The 19,956-nt window shown below is 46.7% G+C and overlaps 1 protein-coding gene across 1 annotated transcript; it reads left to right on the forward strand.

The window, feature by feature from the left end:
- The first annotated feature begins 2,675 nt into the window (after window positions 1-2,675).
- Window positions 2,676-15,684, forward strand: Ftsj1 (FtsJ RNA 2'-O-methyltransferase 1). The gene is made up of 13 exons (XM_051141597.1): window positions 2,676-3,104; window positions 4,437-4,592; window positions 4,823-4,892; window positions 4,978-5,068; window positions 6,308-6,386; window positions 8,246-8,298; window positions 8,396-8,449; window positions 8,762-8,864; window positions 8,980-9,063; window positions 9,862-9,965; window positions 10,062-10,259; window positions 10,587-10,628; window positions 15,524-15,684. Exons 2-12 carry the CDS (start codon window positions 4,472-4,474, stop codon window positions 10,617-10,619), a joined length of 990 nt encoding a protein of 329 aa, XP_050997554.1. The 5' UTR covers window positions 2,676-3,104; window positions 4,437-4,471; the 3' UTR covers window positions 10,620-10,628; window positions 15,524-15,684.
- The last annotated feature ends 4,272 nt before the right edge of the window (window positions 15,685-19,956 follow it).

A 19,956-nucleotide genomic window follows, 5' to 3' on the forward strand; every position in this document is an offset into this window, starting at 1 on the left:
GAGATGGCTCAGCAGTTAAGAACGCTTACTTGTCACTCTTCCAGAGGACCCAGGTTTGATTCCCTGCACCCACATGGCAGCTAAAATCATCAGTAACTCCAGTCCCATGAGATCCACTGCCCTCTTCTAGCCTTAGAAGGCACTAGGCATGCATTTGATTCACATACATATATGAAGCCAGGCATAGTGGCACACACCTTTAATCCCAGCACTCAGGGAGGCAGAGGCAAGCAGATCGCTATGAGTTTGAGGCCAACCTGGTCTACAAAGCGAGCCCAGGACAGCCAAGGCTACACAGAGAAGCCCTGTCTCAGAAAAACAAAAACAAACAGCAACAACAAAAACACATACACATACATATATATAAACATACACATATATAAAATAAAATAAATAAAATCTAAACATAACATTTTAAAAATTCAACAGTACACTGGAAACAGAAAACACACACACACACACACACACACACACATACAGGTTTTCCACAAGTAGACTTGTTCAATTTTCAGAAATTCTATAAACTGTTAAATAATTATTGTTAAAATTGAAATGCTGGGGCAGGAGAGATGGCTCCGTGGTTAAAAGCACTTGTTGCTCTTGCAGAAGACCCGGGTTCAGTTCCCAGCACCCCCGTGATGGCTCACAACCATCCCCATAACTCTAGTTCTAGGATCTGACACTTTCTGACTTCCTTGGGCAGCAGGCTTGAAAGTTTTCTGCATATACATGTCCCCCCTCCCAAAAAATCCTCAAATACATAACATTAAAATAAATTAATCTTTAAAATGTAATTCTGATAAATCCCAGAATTCAGGAGGCAGAGGCAGGCGGATCTCTGTCAGTTTGAGGCCAGTTTGGTCTACAGAGTGAGTTCCAGGACACCCAGGGCTACATAGTGAGGCCCTCCCTATCTCAAAGAACTAAAATAAGAAATGCTAGATGGCATAGTGGTGCAAGCCTTTGGCAGGCAGATCTCTGTGAGTTCAAGGCCAGCCTGGTCTATAAGTCCAGGACAGCCATGGCTACAAAGAGAAACCTTGTTTCAAAAAACCAAAAAGAAAGGGGGAGAGAGAGAGAGAGAGAGAGAGAGAGAGAGAAATGCTGAACAGTGCATGGGGTGGGGGGCATTTGAAACCTCAGCATTTGGAAGGTGAGGAGTGGTTAGTGGGTTGGAGGCCAGCCTGACCTACATTGAAACGATAGGGAGAGAAGGAATGAGTCAGGAAGAGAGAAAAGAAAAAGAATACTAGCCGGGTGTGGTGGCCCACGCCTTTAATCCCAGCACTTGGGAGGCAGAGGCAGGCGGATAGCTGTGAGTTCGAGGCCAGCCTGGTCTACAAAGCGAGTCCAATACAGCCAAGGCTACACAGAGAGACCCTGTCTCAAAAAAACAAAAAAAGAAAAGAAAAGAATACTGTCAACTAACAATGAAGTGGATTGGATATATATATATATATATATATATATATATTTTTTTTTTTTTTTTTTTTTTTTTTTTTGGAGGGTGGTTTCAAGACAGGGTTTCTCTGTGTAGCCTTGACTGTCCTGGACTCGCTTTGTAGACCAGGCTGGCCTCAAACTCATAACGATCCGCCTGCCTCTGCCTCCCGAGTGCTGGAATAAAAGGCATGCGCCACCATCACCTGGCCGTGGATTGGAATTTTAAAGGTAATAGATATTCAAAGTAGATCACTTCCTAATTAGCCTATTGTATTTCACTCATTTTCTATATTCTTGAAACTATTTCTCCTATGAATATGGTCGATTAATACATAATGGTGTACTGCTGCACCTGTGTTCAGACTACACATGAGTCACTTAAAATCTGACCAGATGATAGGTAATACGTAAACCATGGAAATTAACAAATGCAACGAACAGACCCAACCCTCCACCCTGCCAAAAGCCAGTTTACCAGCGTGCCACTGACAACACTTAGAATAGTGGCTAATGCACGGTAAATGCTGTTTCGGTGACTGTATTTTATGCACTAGGTCACAACAGATGAGCACATACATGAACACATACATATATATGCTTTAAACTTGTATTTTCTTTATATATATATATTTGTGTTTTTATTTATGTATCTATTTGGGGAGGGGGTGCGTGCCACAGCGTACATGTGGGGGCGTGGTCAAAGGACAATTTGTAGGAGTCCTCCTTATACCTTGTGCGTCGGAGAAATCGAACTCAGGAGGTTAGATTTGCCGGCAAGAGCCTTTTCCCAGTGTGCTTTGTCGCAAATCCATAGATACGCTTTTCGTTTGTGCGTGAGGGTTACAATGTTTCAAAAGAATTATTCGGAAAATATACAATTAGGACAGGTGCAATCCTTCTAATTCTCCGACTAACACCATGAATTCTGCATCTGTAATTATCTCCATTTTTCGGATGAGGACGCTAAAGTTCTGAGATGGCAAAATTGAAAGCACTTTATTCATTGCACGCGGTAGCTGCCTGATCAGCCTACGTTCGCAACACCTTCCCTCCACCGCATGGCTACGCCCCTACCTCTTGCGTAACTCCCTTCCCGCCAGACTTAAAGAAAAAAGGCGTGGTCGTGTCCGCTGAATTTTGGGAAATGTAGTATGTAGGCTCAATAACCGCATTGTTAAAAGAGGAGGCGAAATAAGTTATCTTGGTCTCCTTTTTCTTGCTTTTTTTGTGTGAGTGCGCGGAGGGGCCAAGTTCTCTCTTTGTAGCCCAGACCGGCTGACAACTCGTGATCTTGCCGCCTCGCCTTCCTGAGTGCAAATATATGACCTTGGCTTTGAAACAAAGAACAAAGAGCCAGTTCACGTGCCTTGGCAACAGTATTGGCCAAATAATGTCAGTTGCATTGTGGGAACTGCAGTTCCTGTGACCCGGATATGTCGACACGAGCTGACGAGCTGACGAAACGTCTTTCGTTCTGTACTGATCTGGACCTCCGTGGAACTTAAACTGTTTCACAATGCAAAGTTTACCACATTGCTACAACCTCTAGGCATGTGCGACAGGTCGACTCCGAACACCAACTGGAGCCTTACCTTTTCTTACCGGTTTGCACACTCTTCTGGAGGCTGGAGATCCAGCTCCGTCCCTATTCACGAGCTGAGGTAGGTACTGGGGCACCGGGGACTTGAACTGGGATCAAGACTAGATGGAGCATGCCTGCCCTGTCCACGACTCGGAATGAGAGGGTCCACTCTCGATGCTGCAGCTGCAGTAGTTCGGTCAAGCCCTGGGAAGCCTGCGTCGAGCAGGGAACTAGAATGCTGGGTGAACTCTAGGGGTGTGCAGCATGCAGCTGCACAACTGATCTGCTATCCGCGGGGCCGCCTTGAGAGGAATTGGGTGGTCCTGATAGGATGATGATCTTTGGGGCCACGAAGATGGACTTAGGGCTTGTCAATAAAAGATGAGTCTTTAGGACTGGAGAGATGGCTCGGCGGAGAAGAGCACGGTCTGCTCTTCCAAAAGTCCTGAGTTCAATTCCCAGCAACCACGTGGTGCCTCACAACCATCCACACCGGAATCTGATGCCTTCTGGCATCCGGCATGCAGGTGTACATGCAGATGGAGCACTCCTACATAAAATAAATAAATAAAATGTTTTCTAAAAGCCGGGCTGTGGTGGTGCACGCCTTTAATCCCAGCACTCCAGAGGCAGAGGCAGGCGGATCGCTGTGAGTTTGAGGCTAGCCTGGTCTATAAAGCGAGTCCAGGACAGCCAAGGCTACCCAGAGAGATCCTGTCTTGAAAAAAACAACCAAAAAATTTTTAAAATAAAAATTAGAAGGAAAAGGAGAGATGAGTCTTTAAGGTATTAGATGTGTGGTGCTGTGTCCACCGGGAAAATAAGAAAGGCTAGTAATATTTTAGTTGAGTTGTTCATGGAGACGGGTAGAGTGTGCTCACTGCAGCCAATAAATGAAGGAATTAGTACTGAGTATGAGCCCTGAGAGGAGAGTGGTGGTTATTTAGCAGTTTACATAGTACTCGATAATGATAAGATTATGGAGAGAATAACAGATGGGTAAGCAGGGTGATAAAAGGACTAGTGGGGTCGTTGATTAAAGGAGAAATAGAATCTGGGTATTGATATAAAGGATACTGAAGACCACTCATGTGGTCTTTGAGAGGGTCGGTAGGACGGCTGAGTTAATGGAGCTGGTAAGTTGGTATAATAGAGACCTAACAGGTCACGATCCTCTAGGCACTGGTGGGGATAGAGGTGGTAATAATTAATGACTGGAGGCCTCAGTCCACAATGATGGGGGCCAATGTGATGAGCAAAGGGGCCTGAGAGGTCCTGGTGAGGCACTTAGGGCCCTGGCTGAGCTTTAGTCTCCATGTGTCGAACGAGCTGTCGCAGGAACTCAGCTGTACTTTGTTTTCTCTGGCCTGGGCAGGTAGCTGGTATCCTACTACCCTGTTTACTCCTACAGAACCGCATGAACTCACTGCCTACCAGCAACGGGAGATGGGCCGGACATCAAAAGATAAACGGGATGTCTACTACCGTCTGGCCAAGGAGAATGGCTGGCGAGCCCGGAGCGCTTTCAAGCTACTTCAACTTGATGAGGAATTCCAGCTCTTCCAAGGTGCCTGATTTGGTGGCCAAGTGACCTGGGAGTGGAGCGAACGCTTGCTTCTACAGGGCTCACTGGAGTGGGCGGGCTACCTTGGATGGAGGATGTCTGGGGCAGGGAGACAGGGAAGAAGATGGACCACAAACTGTAAAGGAGGTGGCACGAGGGCAGTGGGTAGACATAGAGAGGAGGTTAGAAAGGTCTATGCAGCTGACCGGTATGTGGTCTCTGTGTGTGCACAGGAGTGAAACGAGCAGTTGACCTGTGTGCAGCCCCAGGTAGCTGGAGCCAGGTGCTGAGCCAAAAGATCGGGTAAGTGGAGGTCGAGAAGGGGTAACCTGGTGGGAGGAAAGGCTGGGAGGAAAGACTGCTGACACGGAGACTGTACTGTCCACAGGGGCCAGAGTTCTGGTCAGGTGGTGGCTGTGGACTTGCAGGCCATGGCTCCCCTCCCAGGTGTGACACAGATACAGGGGGACATCACTCAGGTGAGAGCATGACTGGGATTATTGGTGTTATCCTCAGTGAAGGCTCCACTTGGGGGCTATGGAAAGTAGGAAAGAAAAAAAGCAATAAAAACAGAGAAAGGATATGTAATCCCTGGATTTAGGAGGGTGAGGGAGAATGAGTATAGAGCTAGCCTGAGTTATATAATGAGACTGTAGCTCAAATAAAAAAAAAAAAAAAAAAGGATTGCAAGGTGGCTTCAGCAGGTAAAGCTGCTTGCCTACAAACCAGATGACTGAATTCAATCCCAAAAGTTCTCCTCTGACCGCCACGTGCACACAATTGCACATGCACCTAAACGTGCACACAGTAAATGAATAAATGAATGCAGTTTGGAAATATTTGAGAGGCTAGGGAGGTGATTCAACAGTTAAGAGTGCTGGCTGCTTCTCCAGGGGATCTAGGGTCACTTCAGAACACCCACACAATGGTTCACAAGTGTCTGTAGCCTTAGTCCCAAGGGAATCCGCCCCCACCCCCTATCCTCCACCCTCAGGCCCAGGCACACATATGGGGCACAAATATACATTCAGGCAAGCACCCTATATATCTTTTAAAAAGAAAAAGAAAGGAGAAAAGAAAATTTTAAAAAACGCATTTAGGTGGTGGCGCACACCTTTAATCTCAGCATGCAGGAGGCAGAGGCAGAGGGATCTCTGTGAGTTCAAGGCCTGCCTGGTCTATAAAACGAATCTAGGACAGTCAGGCTGTTATACAGAGAAACCCTGTCTCCAAAAAAAAGCCTTTTAAAAAAAGAAAAACCACTTTTAATTAGTTGATTGATTTGTTGAGTGTACATAAGCGGGCGTCTGTGTGCCGCGGTATGCATAAAGAGGTCAGAGGGGCGCAGCTTGGAGGAGTCAGTTTTCTCCTTCCACGATGTGAGTTCCAGAGATGGAACTCTGGCTCACCAGGCCTGGCAGCAAGTGCCTTTACCTGCTAAGCTACTTCACCAACGCCTTAAAAAAATTTTTTTCGAAGAAAAAAATAAAAACTAAAGAGGAGGGGAAAGTTAACAGCAGACCAACAGCTTATATTGCAGAGACACCAAAAGATGATGAGGACGGGTCCCCAGAGATGGAACCTGTGTCTTAGGCAAAGCCTAAGAACATGGTTGTCCCAGAGGCTTGGAGGCTAGAGCCATGGGCAGGCAGGATTTGAGGGTAAGGGCAGCAAGAGGGGAACTGAGACCACTCACCCACCCACCCCTTTCTCCATAGCTTTCCACTGCCAAGGAGATCATCCAGCACTTTGAGGGCTGCCCTGCTGACCTAGTCGTGTGTGACGGGGCTCCTGATGGTAAAAATGGGGTGTGGAGGTGACCTCTGTCTCCTAGCTCAGTTTTTTTTTTTTTTTCTCCCGCTTTCTCTTTGCTCTCACCATTTCCCCTTTTCTGGCAATTTCTCCCTACCTTTGCTCTCTTCTCCCTACCTTTTGAGCTTTTTTATGGTATTGGAAATGGAGAGAGTTTGACATATGCTAGGCAAGCATTCTGCAGCTAAGGTACACCTCCTGCCCTTCAGCTTTGCGCTTTTCCTTTACCCTCCAGCCTCCTCATTTGACTGCCTGTCTGGTCCTCTTTCCTTTTTTTTTTTTTTTTTTTTTTTTTTTTTTTTTTTTTTTCCAGCCATCTATTCAAAACATTTTCCGAGCACATGTTGTGTTGGGAAAGTGTACATAAATAAATTGCACTGACCTCTGGCCTTGTGAAATGGGTGTCCTAGTGTCAATGCATAAAAAAGACACTTGAGCAGATGGCTCAGTGCCCGTGATTCCCAGTCTTGGGAGACTGAAGCAGAAAGATCACTTAGAGCACAAGGTCAGCCTGGACTAGAAAGGCTCCGTCTCAAAAAAAATAAATAAATAAGGGCGTGGGGGATGGGCTTTCTAGTTAAGAGTGCTCACTCTTCTTCCAGGGATGGGAGCCATCCATGCCTGTAGCTTCAACTCCAGAGGATCTGCCATCTTTTTGGGCCTCCATGGGTACACACACATGTCACACATAAAACAGACATTTTTTTTTTTTAATTAAATATGCCTGGTCTACAAAGTGAGTCCAAGGCTACACAGAGAAACCCTGTCTCGGGGAAAAAATTTAAATATGCAAAACCAGTAACTATACAATTTTTAGTGCAAAGATAAATAAAACAAAAACGGTGATAGATACCACAGGGAAGTCACTGAAACAGGCCCGAGAGGTAAAAACTACCTGTGGGGATTTTAAATAAAGTAGACAAGAAAGGCTTCATTGGTGTGACAGCAGAAAGAATTGATAAGGGGCTATGCTGATGGGCCGTCACTTACAATATTGCTCTTGGTACTGAGAACTTGGGAAAACCCCTGATGGTTGTGGGCGGGGGTGGGGAAGACTACTTGGCTGGTACTGTGACCATGTCTCTCAGGGTTCTTGAGCAGCGTGAGGGGCAGAGGTAGAAGCAGGGACCGCAGGAGGAGATGGTCACTGCAGTAGTGCAAAAGACTAATCTACAGCAGTGGGTCCAGTGACAGGCAAGAAAGGTCGCATTTTAGTTGGATTTGCTAAAGTCTGGAATGTGAGACTATGGGGTGGGGCAGAGTTGGCCACAGGGACTAAGGTGTATGATGTCAATAACTGGAAGGGATCAGATGAGCTGAGAAACACAGGAACTGATGGAGAAGGAAGTAGAAATTGGGCTTTGAGCCTGTTGAGCCTTTGGGGCTGGTCTGTAAATAAAGGTCAGAGGAGCCATCTGGGCTAGAGGTAGAAATGCTAGTGCTGCCTATGGGACAACTAATTTCCAGAATTAAAATGACTTCCCAGCTTGCTAGAGGCTCCGGGTTCGAATCCAGCTGAAAGGTACTGCTGTTTCCAGAACCTTAGCAGTAAGAGGCCCTAAAAATGGCTTTAGTTGGTTTTTTTGTTTGTTTGGTTTCCTGAGGGGTCGGGGTCGGGGAAATCGAGACAGGGTTTCTTTGTGTAACAGCTCTGGCTGTCCTAGACTCACTTAGTAGACCAGGCTGGCCTCAAACTCACAGTGATCCACCTGCCTCTGCCTTCCGAGTGCTGGGATTAAAGTCGTGCACCACCACGCCCAGCATATCTTTCGTTTTCTAATCTCTGATCTAAGAAGACATATCAAATCAGAGGGTCCCCTAATCATCTGTTTCTCCTGCTACAGTCACTGGCCTCCATGATGTGGATGAGTACATGCAGGCCCAGCTTCTGCTAGCTGTGAGTAAAGCCTGGTTGCCACCCCGACCCTCCTTGGGCCCTCTTTGACAACTTCCGCCTCTACCTCCACCTTACCGTACATCTGTCCTTTCCCTAGGCTCTCAACATTGCCACACATGTCTTGAAGCTAGGGGGCTGCTTTGTAGCCAAGGTGAGCCTTGGAGTACCTGGGGGAGTGTTAAGAAAGGTCCCAGGCTGCCAGGCGTGGTGGCGCACGCCTTTTATCCCAGCACTCGGGAGGCAGAAGCAGGCGGATCTCTGTGAGTTCGAGGCCAGCCTGGTCTACAAAGTGAGCCTAGAATAGCCAAGGCTACACAGAGAAACCCGTCTCGAAAAAAAAAAAAAACAAAAAAAAAAAAAGGAAAAGAAAAGAAAGAAAAAGAACGAAAGGGGGAAAAAAAAAAATCCCAGGGGTGGGGGAGGGGCGCCCGTACCTCTCCATCTTGCCTTCCACGCTCTCCAGATATTCCGAGGCCGAGATGTAACGTTGCTCTACAGCCAGCTGCGCATCTTCTTCTCCAGTGTGCTCTGTGCCAAGCCCAAGAGCAGCCGGAATTCCAGCATCGGTCAGTGGCATGGGGGCCTGATGATAGGCAGGGGGGTGATGGGCCATGTGTCTATACAAGGTTGAGGTAACAGAGAGCCACTGCTCACTTCAGGTTTCCCCCCCCCCCCCCACAGAGGCCTTCGCTGTTTGTCGGGGTTATGACCCTCCTGAGGGCTTCATTCCAGACCTGACCAGACCCCTGCTGGACCACTCCTACGGTGAGACTCAGAGCTGGTGGCCCATGCCTGGGGAACCTGCACCAGCCACACACACCTCGTGTCTCTTCGGAGCCCTCAGTCTCACACCCTGGCGGCAGTTCCACTCCTGCTCTTAGTCCTGGTGGAAATTCCTTTTTTTTTTTTTTTTTTTTTAACCATTTTTCAAGACAGGGTTTCTCTATGTAGCCTTGGCTTTGTAGACCAGGCTAGCCTCGAACTCACAGTGATCCATCTGCCTCTACCTCTTGAGCACTGAGATTACAGGCGTGAGCCACCACGCCCAGCTGGCTCCTGGTGGAAATTCTATTGCAGCAAACTAAGCATTCACCCAAGGAAGACCCTGTCTATCTTAGGAAAACCCTCAGACTGCCCTCCGGGTAGAAACCGCTCCTGTGTTAAGCATGTTCCCTGTGCAGGTCTGTAACCTCAAACCTGATGGGCAAAGCAGAGCCTGTCTCCATAGATCCTATTTGAGTGAGACAAGGTCCTGGTAGAATGTGCTGGTAAAGGGCAGTGGTGGCACACACCTTTAATCCTAGCACTGGGGAGGCAGAGGCAGGTGGATCACTGTGAGTTCCAAGACAGCCTGGTCTATAAAGCGAGTCCAGGACAGCCAAGGCTACACAGAGAAATCCTGTCTCAAAAAACCAAAACGGGGGGGGGGGGGGCACTGTGAAGGTGATCTGTACTAGTTGATGATGAAACATGACAGGGTTGGGGGATATACTTCATTCAGTACTGCTGGAGCCTGTATCATAACTGGCCTTGCCCTCAGCCTTCACCCTGTTTCTTTCTAAGATTCAGATTTCAACCAGCTAGATGGTCCCAGCCGTTTTATTGTGCCCTTTGTGACCTGCGGAGACCTCAGCGCCTACGATTCAGACCGCAGTTACCCTCTGAATGTGAGTGTCCAACCATCAGGACATGGGTCAGGGAGCCTTGTCCTAGATTCCTCAGGTCCTTATCACTACCTCCCCACTGCCTCTTGCATTCCACAGCTGGAAGATGGCTCCGAGTACAAATATACTCCACCCACACAGCCCCCCATCGCACCCCCATACGAGGAGGCCTGTAAATTGAAGAAGAATAGACAGCTGGCCAAGGAGTTCCTCCCCCAGGAATGCTGCATCAACAGAGGAGACAGCTTGCCCCAGCCTCTGGCTGGCCCTCAATGCCACACCCTGCTGGCTCCCAAGGTATGGATATTCACCTCTGAGCCCACCATGTCCCTGTTTCTGACTCACACGTTTTTTTTTGTTTTGTTTGTTTGTTTGTTTGTTTTTGCCTTATCTGGAAGTCAGTCTGGTGGTGGTGGCGCAGGCCGTTAATCCCAGCACTTGGAAGACAGAGGCAGGTGGATCTTTGAGTTGGAGGCCAGCCTGGTCTACAAAGAGAGACCAGGACAACCAAGGCTACACAGAGACCCTGTCTCTTTTTAAAATCATCATCATCAGGAGATCAGCCCATTGACAAATGGGAAAATGTAACCAAGGAGCTGAGTCCCTTTTCTTTTTCTTTAATAGGTAGAAGACAATGAAATGAATTGTTCACCTTAACAAATTAAGGTAAATTTGCCTTTTTTTCTAAAGTTAAAATAAAGGGTACTTTTAGGAGAAATCTGAAAGAGGACTGCAAGCTGGCTCAGTAGATAAGAGCAGGTATTGGTCTCGCAGAAGATCTGAGTTTGGTTCCCAGCACCCATGTCTGGCACCTCACAAGCGCTTATGGCTTCACCTCCAAGGGATTGGACAGCTCATGCCACTTTGGTACCTACATTCACAAACACATACCCAGGATACACACACACACACACAACACACACACACACACTTAAAGTAATAAAAAGGCTGTGGATGTGGTGGTGCTCACCTTTAATCTCAGCAGCTGAGGGAGGAGGGAGAAGCAAGCAGGTCTCTGAATAGTTCCAGGCCAGTCAAGGCTACACAATGAGAGCCTGTCTGTTAAAAAAGAAAGAAAGAAAAAAAGGAAAGGAAATCCCTCAATGAGTTGGAGATACAGCTCAGTTTGTAGAATGCTTGCCTAAAATGCACAAAACCCTAGGTTAGGTCTCCAGCCACCACATATAAAAAGCCAGGCATAGCAGTGCCTATAACCCTAACATGCAGAAGATGCCATAAAAAAATCAAATTTTCCAGAACATCCTCAGATACTTAGCAGGTTTGAAACAAGCCTGAGCTAGATGAAAGACCTCAGTAATTTTTGGGGGAGGGGTGTTTTTTTGTTTGTTTATTTGTTTTAATTTTTTGGCTGGGTGTGGTGGTGCATGCCTTTAATCCCACCACTGGGAGGCAGGTGTGGGTAGATCTCTGTGAGTTCAAGGCCAGCTTGGTCTACAAAGAGAGTTTCAAGACAGCCAGAGTTGTTACACAGAGAAACCCTATCCAAAAAAAAAAAAAAAAAAGAAAGAAAGAAAAGGTTGTTGTTTTGTTTTGTTTTTTGTTGTTTTGGGATTTTTTAATTTTTCGAGACAGGGTTTCTCTGTGTAGCCTTGGCTGTCCGGGATTTGCTTTGTAGATCAGGCTGGCCTCGAACTCACAGTGATCTGCCTGCCTCTGCCTCCCACAGTGCTGGGATTAAAGGTGTACGCCACCACACTCGGCTGCAAGATCATGCCTCTTAATGGTTCCCAGAACAGTTCCAGCAACTGGGCAACATCACCAGAGAAATTCACAAGTCCAAGCCCATCCATACCTAAATAGCAAGTTTGAGGGCAGCCTGGGCTAAATGACACTCTATATTAAAGAAAAACAAAGTTGGGGCTGTAGAGATGGCATCAGGTGCCCTGGAACTAGAGTTACAGGTATCTAGAGTAGCCACTGAGCTTAACCATCAAACCATCTCTCTAGCTGGGCGTGGTGGCGCATGCCTTTAATCCCAGCACTCGGGAGGCAAAGGCAGGTGGATCGCTGTGAGTTCGAGGCCAGCCTGGTCTACAAAGTGAGTCCGGGACCGCCAGGGCTACACAGAGAAACCCTGTCTTGAAAAACAAAACAAACAAACAAACAAAAAAATCATCTCTCTAGCCCCACCCCCACCCCAAAATAATTTGTTAAAGAAAAACAAAGGATTGGGGGTTTTGGTTTTTTTCTCAGTAAATGACTGCTTAGAGCGCATCTGTTTTATGATTGAAACAGCTTTAAGCCGTTTGAGGGCTTGGTAAATGATTATCAAATGCATACTTCCAGGCACTGTGGGTTTAAAGCTACAATAGGAAACAAAGACTGAATTTATACATTGTAACTTATATTTGACTGTTTATAGTGTGCTACAAAAGAGCGGTTTGGTCAAAGGCAGACAGTGTAAACAACAGTGGTCTCATAAGATACAATGTAGTGAGCCGGGCACAGTGGCACATACCTGTTAATCCCAGCGCTCGGAAAGCAGAGGCAGGTGGATCGCTGTGAGTTTGAGGCCACCATAGTCCACAAAATGAGTCCAGGACAGCCAAGGCTACACAGAGAAACCGTGTCTGGGGGGAGGGGGGCGGAGCTGGGTGTGGTGGTGCTCACGTTTAATCCCCACACTCCGGAGGCAGAGGCAGGCCTGGTCTACAAAGTGAGTCCAGGACAGTCAAGGCTATACAGAGAAACCCTGTCTCAAAAAACCAAAAAAAGAAAGAAAGAAAGAAAGAAAAAAGATAGCAAGTAGTGACTTAGTGGCTTCTGTGTTAAGTTTAGACAATGACAAAGCTAGGGGTGTGTTTCCCACAGTGGTGCCTTTCTACTAAGATGCATGATTGCATGTGTAAAAGTATATGTCATACGGGCTATGGAAGGCAGGAAAATGAAGAAAAGCACAATGAAGAAAATCAGAGAATGTAGACATAGGTATTTGGAGGTTTTTTTTCCCCCTAGAGACAGGATCTCTCTATGTAGCCTTGGCTGTCCTAGACTCGCTTTGTAGACCAGGCTGGCTTTGAACTCACAGCGATCCGCCTGCCTCTGCCTCCCGAGTGCTGGGATTTAAAGGCGTGCTCCACCATGCCCGGCTCTGGTATTTGGCGTTTTAAAAGTATCTTTCTAGCCAGGGAGGCAGAGACACGGAGTTTGTGAGTTTGAGGTCAACCTGGTCTACATAGTGAGTTCCAGGACAGTCGGGAGCTGGGGCTATGTAGAAAGAGACCCTGTCTGGGGGTGGGGAGGGGGAGCAAAATAAAAGCATTGCTCTAAAAGAGCTTTCTGAGGTAAAGGAAGCACTGAGGGGTTGTGGGGTAAGGACTTGGGCTTATCTAGGAGAAGATCATTCCAGGGAGAAGACATGGCCAAGTTCAGGGGTAAAGCTCCCTGAAAAAGAAGAAGCCAGCTGGTCTGCAGTGGGATGGACCTAGCTCTAACTGACATCCCTTTCTGACAGTGGCCTAGCAAGTTACTCACATTTAAATCTTCTGTTTTAAAAAGGGCACCTTAGCCGGGCGTGGTGGCGCAGGCCTTTAAATCCCAGCACTCGGGAGGCAGAGGCAGGCGGATCGCTGTGAGTCCGAGGCCAGCCTGGTCTACAGAGGGAGTCCAGGACAGCCAAGGCTACACAGAGAAACCCTGTCTCAAAAAACCATAAAAAAAAAGAGCACTTTAAAAAATTGAAACAAGCCAGGCGTGGTGGCGCACGCCTTTAATCCCAGCACTCGGGAGGCAGAGGCAGGCGGATCGCTGTGAGTTCGAGGCCAGCCTGGTCTACAAAGTGAGTCCAGGATGGCCAAGGCTACACAGAGAAACCCTGTCTAGAAAAAACCAAAAAAAAAAAAAAAATTGAAACAAAGCCAGGGCAGGTGGCACACACCTTTAATCCCAGCACTGGCACTCGGGAGGCAGAGGCAGGCAGATTTCTGTGAGTTCTAGGCCAGCCTGGTCTATATAGTTCCAGGACGGCCAGGGCTACTGAGTGAAATATGGTCTTGAAAAAACACACACAAAAAAATTGAAATACAGGGGGCTCACAACCTCCTAATGCACCAGGCACACAGATGTACAAGGCAAAACACCCATACACATAAAATAATTAAATAAGTCATCTAAAAATAAATTTTTTGTTTGGTTTTGGATTTTGAGACAGGCTTTCTCTGTGTAGGCATGGCTGTCCTGGACTCCCTCTGTAGACCAGGCTGGCCTCGAACTCACTAGAGATCCGCCTGCCTCTGTCTCCCAAATGCTGTGATTAAAGGCATGCACCACCATGTCTGGGCCCTAAAAAAATAATTTTATTTGAAATATGAGGATTAGAGAGCCAGATCAGGATGGAGGCACACCTGTAATCCCAGCACTGGAAGGCAGAGGCAGGCAGATAATCTGAGTTCAAGGCCAGCCTGGTCTACAAAGGGAGGCCAAGACAGCCAAGGCTACACAGAGAAACCCTGTCTAATAGAGAGAGACAGCTCAGTGGTCAAGAGCACTTACTGCCCATTCAGGGGACCAAGGTTCAATTCCCAGCACCACGTGGCAGCTAACAGTTATCTGTAACTCCAGTTCCAGGGCATCTGATACCTTTCGGCCTTCGTATTTAGCAACCATGCATGCAATGCATTTACATACATGCAGGCAGGTAAAACAGTCATACATATAAAATGAAAACAAATAAATCTTTTTTTTTTTAATTGAAACAGTCCAGGCATGGTGACACAGGCCTTTAATCCCAACACACAAGAGACAGTCCAGCCTAGGCTGCACAGTGAGACCCTGTCTTTTTTTTTTTAATATTTTTTATTTAATTTTCATTTATGTGCATTGGTGTAAGGGTGTCAGATCATGTAGTTACAGTTGTGAGGTGCCGTGTGGGTGCTGGGAATTGAACCCAGGTCCTTTGGAAGAGTACTGAGCCATCTCTCCAGCCCCCAAGACCCTGTCTTAAGAAAAGCCAAAACTTTGGCTGGAGAGATGGCTCAGTGGTTAAGAGCACTGCCTGCTCTTACAAAGGACCCAGGTTCAATTCCCAGCAACCACATGGCAGCTCACAACTGTCTGTAACTCCTAGGTCTGACAACCCTCACACCAATGCACATACATTTTTTTTTTTAATTAAAATGAAAAGAAAAGAAAAGCCAAAACCTGGAAACAGGGCTGGGTGTAAGACAGTAGTAGGGCTTGCCTGACATACATGAGACCCTGGGTTGCTAACATTAAAGATGTGCACTACCATGCCCGGCCCTAGCTACTCTTGTAAGAAATTCACTCTAGGGTTGGTAGATGTTTCAGTAGGAAAAGGCTCTTCCTGACAACCAGAATTAAATCCTTATAACCCACAAGGTAGAAGGAAAGAACTGACTCCCACATACACAGCATAAGTAAGTATAACAAAATTTTTTTTTCTAGAGCAATTAGTTCTTGAACGCTTGTAGCCTGTTAAATCCTAGCCTGTTCACGGTGAGGAGCTACACAGCAATGAGAATGAGATTACACTCTGTAATTCATCTTGACATTCTTTTTGTGTGCATTTTCCTTTATGTTAGGGGTTTGCAGCAAAAGGCAAACTGGTACCAGCTTAGAAGCTGCTGCCTGCCGGGAAAACCAGAAGCTGGCTTGACGCTGCGTGTGTTTGCACGGTAATCCACGGGACCTGAGCGGACAAGCCTAGAGAGGAATCTGCAGCAGCTCTGTGACAAGCAAGAAATGGTGAAGACTTGTGCGGAGCTACAGGAGGGGTTTCCTGAGACTGAGCATGCGCCTGTTCTCTAACCTTCTCCGTGGTTTAAACATCAGGGGCTCCGCCAACAACACCATCTTGGAGGAAAGTGTTAACATCACTGCGATAACTGACCCCAGTCGGCAATAAATCAAAGCTGTAAAAGCCCTACCTATGCAAGTCGCTTACTTTTTATATGACATTTTACAGGCATCTGAAATACCACTTGTATTTCTCACCGCTTTGGGTAATGGCATATTTTATAAATTGATCCCATAATTGAATATCCCATCTATGACTGCACCCCGAGTTTGACTGATTGGCTGGTCAGGTATTTTTGAGATAACATCTTCCCTTATAGCTTTGGCTGCTCCCTCAAACTCAAGGTCTTCCCATGTCAGCCCCCTGAGAGCTAAGATCTATGCCACCAAACCTGAATACTGTATCCCAGCTTTATTTCAATTAAATACATGGTGATAATTGTGTCTCAGTGTAACTGGCTTTCCTTAGTATTCCTATGTATTTGTATACCTATATGCAGGTATGCTTTCGAGAACATCCTGTGATGGGCTAGGGATGTAGCTTAGTGGTAGGATACTGGCCTACTATGCACAAGGCTCTGGTTCCATCTTCACTACCACACACATAAAGAAAAACAAAGTTCTGTTAGTGAGATGCAGCGCAAGACCACCACCTCTAGTCAGTCCTTTATAGTCTTATAGTCCTAGCTACTCAGGTGCCCAAAAGGAGGATCCTGAAGGCCAAAGCTTCAAGGTCAACCTGGGCCCCATTTCAAAAAGAAAGGAAATTTTGAAGCCAAATCTAAATCCCAGGATGTGGAAGACTGAGGCGGGAGAATTGAGTTTGAGACAAGCCTGGGCTACGAAGTGAAACCCTGGTTCAAAAAAGAAGGACCCAAAATGATGATGATGATGATGATAGAATTCTATGAACGAATCCACAGATTTAACAAGACTTCCAAAGGATTTCTAAAACCTTTTTGTTGTTGTATTTTTTTGAAAAGGGGTCTCATGTAGCCAAGACTGGCCTCAAACTCAGTGTATACCCAAAAATGACCTTGAATACTGATCCCCCTGTCTCTGTTTCCCATGTACTGACATGTTTCATTGGAAGAAACTGGTTTTTTTGTTTTGTTTCTTTGGTTTTTTTTGTTTGTTTGGGTTTGGGTTTGTTTTGTTTTGTTTGAGACAGGAGTTTTCTGTGTCCTGCTTTATTGATCAGGCTGGCCTCGAACTCACAGAGATCCACCTGCCTCTGCCTCCTGAGTTCTGGGATTAAAGGCGTGCACCACCATATCCTGCTCCTTAGAACAAACTTTTTAGGATGAGAGTCTTATCCTACTTAGCTAACATAAGCATAACATAGTATAAGTCCTTGATTTCTATCCCCAGCGCTACCAATATAAGAAGTGGGAGAGGGGGTTGAGATATGTTTTCTAAAGAAGTGTCAAAGCCTTCCTTAACTGCAATCCTGAATTTCTACAGCCTAACAGGCAAGAGTTGACACAAACTCCCTAAACTATATGGCACCATTTTCTGTGGTTTAATCCAGTATCTTTACAAACCCAAGTATGTAATGTGCATCTAGACTTTGGTCTCTGATCACAGAAATAGCCACACTTCTCTGTGTGATTCCAGGAATGCCTGCACCCCCACTCTGTCTAGGGGGGTTCACACTACAGCGATTTAATCCCTGATGATTCTCCTCATTCAAATCAAAGTGACCACAGGAATGTCCACAGCCCAGGCTGTCTGACTCCAGGAATGCATGGCTGGGGTGTCCCACAAAAGGCATTTGACCACAGATGCTCCCACACCCATCGCAGCCTAAACTCAGCAGTGCCCATTGAAAGAACCTGAGAGACTCCACCAGTGCCCAGTCCCCAGCTTTGAATCTTTTGTTTGTTTGTTTGTTTGTTTGTTTGTTTGTTTGTTGAGACAGGGTTTTTCTGTGCAGCCTTGGCTGTTCTGGACTCACTTTGTAGACCAGGTTGGCCTCGAACCCATATAGATCCACCTGCCTCAGCCTCCCAAGTGCTGGGACTAAAGGCCTGCGCCACCACACCCCGGCACCCAAACTTTGAATTTTAGGAGGGGTATGAGCGGAGCGAGTGATCCAGACAAGGAGAAACCTTCTCTTGCCCATTCCAGGAGCAGCAGGAAGAGGAATGCAGCTGGACCAGGCAGCCAGAGGACCACTGGTGGCACATGACATCAGAGAGGGCCTATAGGAATAAGAGATCCCTTTCTAGAGTCCAATAGCACAAGAATTGAGGTATGGCTCAGCTGTTAGAGCATATGTCGTTCTTGCAGAGGACCCTGGTTCAGTTTCTAATACCGATAAGGTGGGTGAAAATCCCTAACTCCACTTCCAGGGCGTCTAATGCTCTCTTCTGACCTCTGCAGGCACCAGGACCTGCATGTGGTATACAGAAAGAAAGAAAAACCACACATATGTAAAATGAAATACATCCTTAAAGAATTGGCAGGTAGGAGTAGGAAAAATTAAAAGGCTTCTGCATCAGCAGAGTGAACAGATGGTCTGTATAGAATAGGAGACAATTTTTGCGAGCTATACTTCAGATTAAGAGTTAGATGAGCCGGGCGTGGTGGCGCACGCCTTTAATCCCAGCACTCCGGAGGCAGAGGCATGTGGATCTCTGTGAGTTCGAGGCCAGCCTGGTCTACAAAGTGAGTCCAGGATGGCCAAGGCTACACAGAGAAACCCTATCTCAAAAAAAAAAGTTAGTAGATGGCCAAGCATGGTGGTGCACGCCTTTAATCCTAGTACTTGGGAGGCAGAGGAGGCATGCGGATCATTGTGAGTTGAGGCCAGCCTGATCTACAAAGTGAGTTCCAGGACAGCCAGGCTACACATAGACACCCTGTCCTGAAGTACAAAAGCAAATTAACAAAGATTATTGGCCATTTGTATTTCCTTTTTTTCCCCCTTGGTTTTTCTAGACAGGGTTTCTCTGTTTATCCTTGGCTGTCCTGGAACTCTCTTTGTAGACCAGGCTGGCCAGGAACTCACAGAGATCCGCCTGCCTCTGCCTCCCAAGTGCTGGGATTAAAGGTGTGTGCCACCATGCTGGGCTCCTTATCCTTCCTTCACCCTTACCCCACCTCACCTCTGGCTTTTTGTGGGTTTTTGAGACTCTGTGTAGAGCTGGCTGTCCTGGGAGTCTGCTCTGCAGACCAGGTAGGCCTCAAACTCTGAGTGCTGGGATTAAAGGTGTGTGTCACCGCACCCAGCTGCTAATAAATACTTTTAGGTATTCAACATTCTTATACAAATTAAACAACTTTGAGGGCTGACAAGATGGCTCAGTAAATAGGTAAAGGCACTGCCTGCCAACACTAACAACCTGAGTGCAGAGCCCAGGCCCCACATGGTAGAAAGAGAGAGCTGCCTCCTGCACACCATCTTCTGACACTGTGGCATAAGCACACCCACACACATACAAAAAAAGAAATAAATGTAAACTTTGAAGAGCTGGGAATTTAGGGGGTTTTTGTTTTGGTTGTTGTTGTTGTTGTTGTTTGTTTTTTAGTTTGGTTTGGTTTTTGAGACAGGGTTTCCTTGTGTAGGCTGGCTGTGGTGGTTCACGCCTGTAATCCCAGTATTTGAGAGGTGAAAGCAGACAGATCTCAGTGAGTTCCAGGCCAGCCTGGTCTACAGAAATGAGTCCAGAGCTGGGCGTGGTGGCGCATGCCTTTAATCCCAGTACACCAGAGGCAAAGGCAGGTGGATCTCCGAGTTTGAGGCCAGCCTGCTCTACAAAGTGAGTCAAGGACAGTTACGGCTGTTATACAGAGAAACCCTGTCTCAAACAAACAAACAAGAAAACTAAAACAAAAAGTGAGTCCAGGACAGCCAGGGCTACATAGGGAAACCCTGTCTTGAAAAACCAAAAAATAAAATAAAAGGAAGGAAGGAAGGAAGGAAGAAAAAAAGAACTCAGGACCTTTGGAAGACAGTGCTCTTAACCTCTGAACCATCTCCTCCAGCCCCAGGTTGCCAATTTTTGCTTGTTTCTTGGTCTTTCTTTCCTTTCCTTTCCTGTTTGTTTGTTTGTTTGTTTGTTTGTTTTGAGACAGGGTTTCTCTGTGTAACCTTAGCTGTCCTGGACTCTCTTGGTAAACCAGGCTGGCCTCAAACTCACAGCTATCCACCTGCCCTTGCCTCCCGAGTGCTGGGATTACAGGCATGCGCCACCACGCCCGGCTCATGAACAGT

This window comes from Acomys russatus, chromosome X (assembly GCF_903995435.1).
Source record: "Acomys russatus chromosome X, mAcoRus1.1, whole genome shotgun sequence".
Taxonomy (NCBI): domain Eukaryota; kingdom Metazoa; phylum Chordata; class Mammalia; order Rodentia; family Muridae; genus Acomys; species Acomys russatus.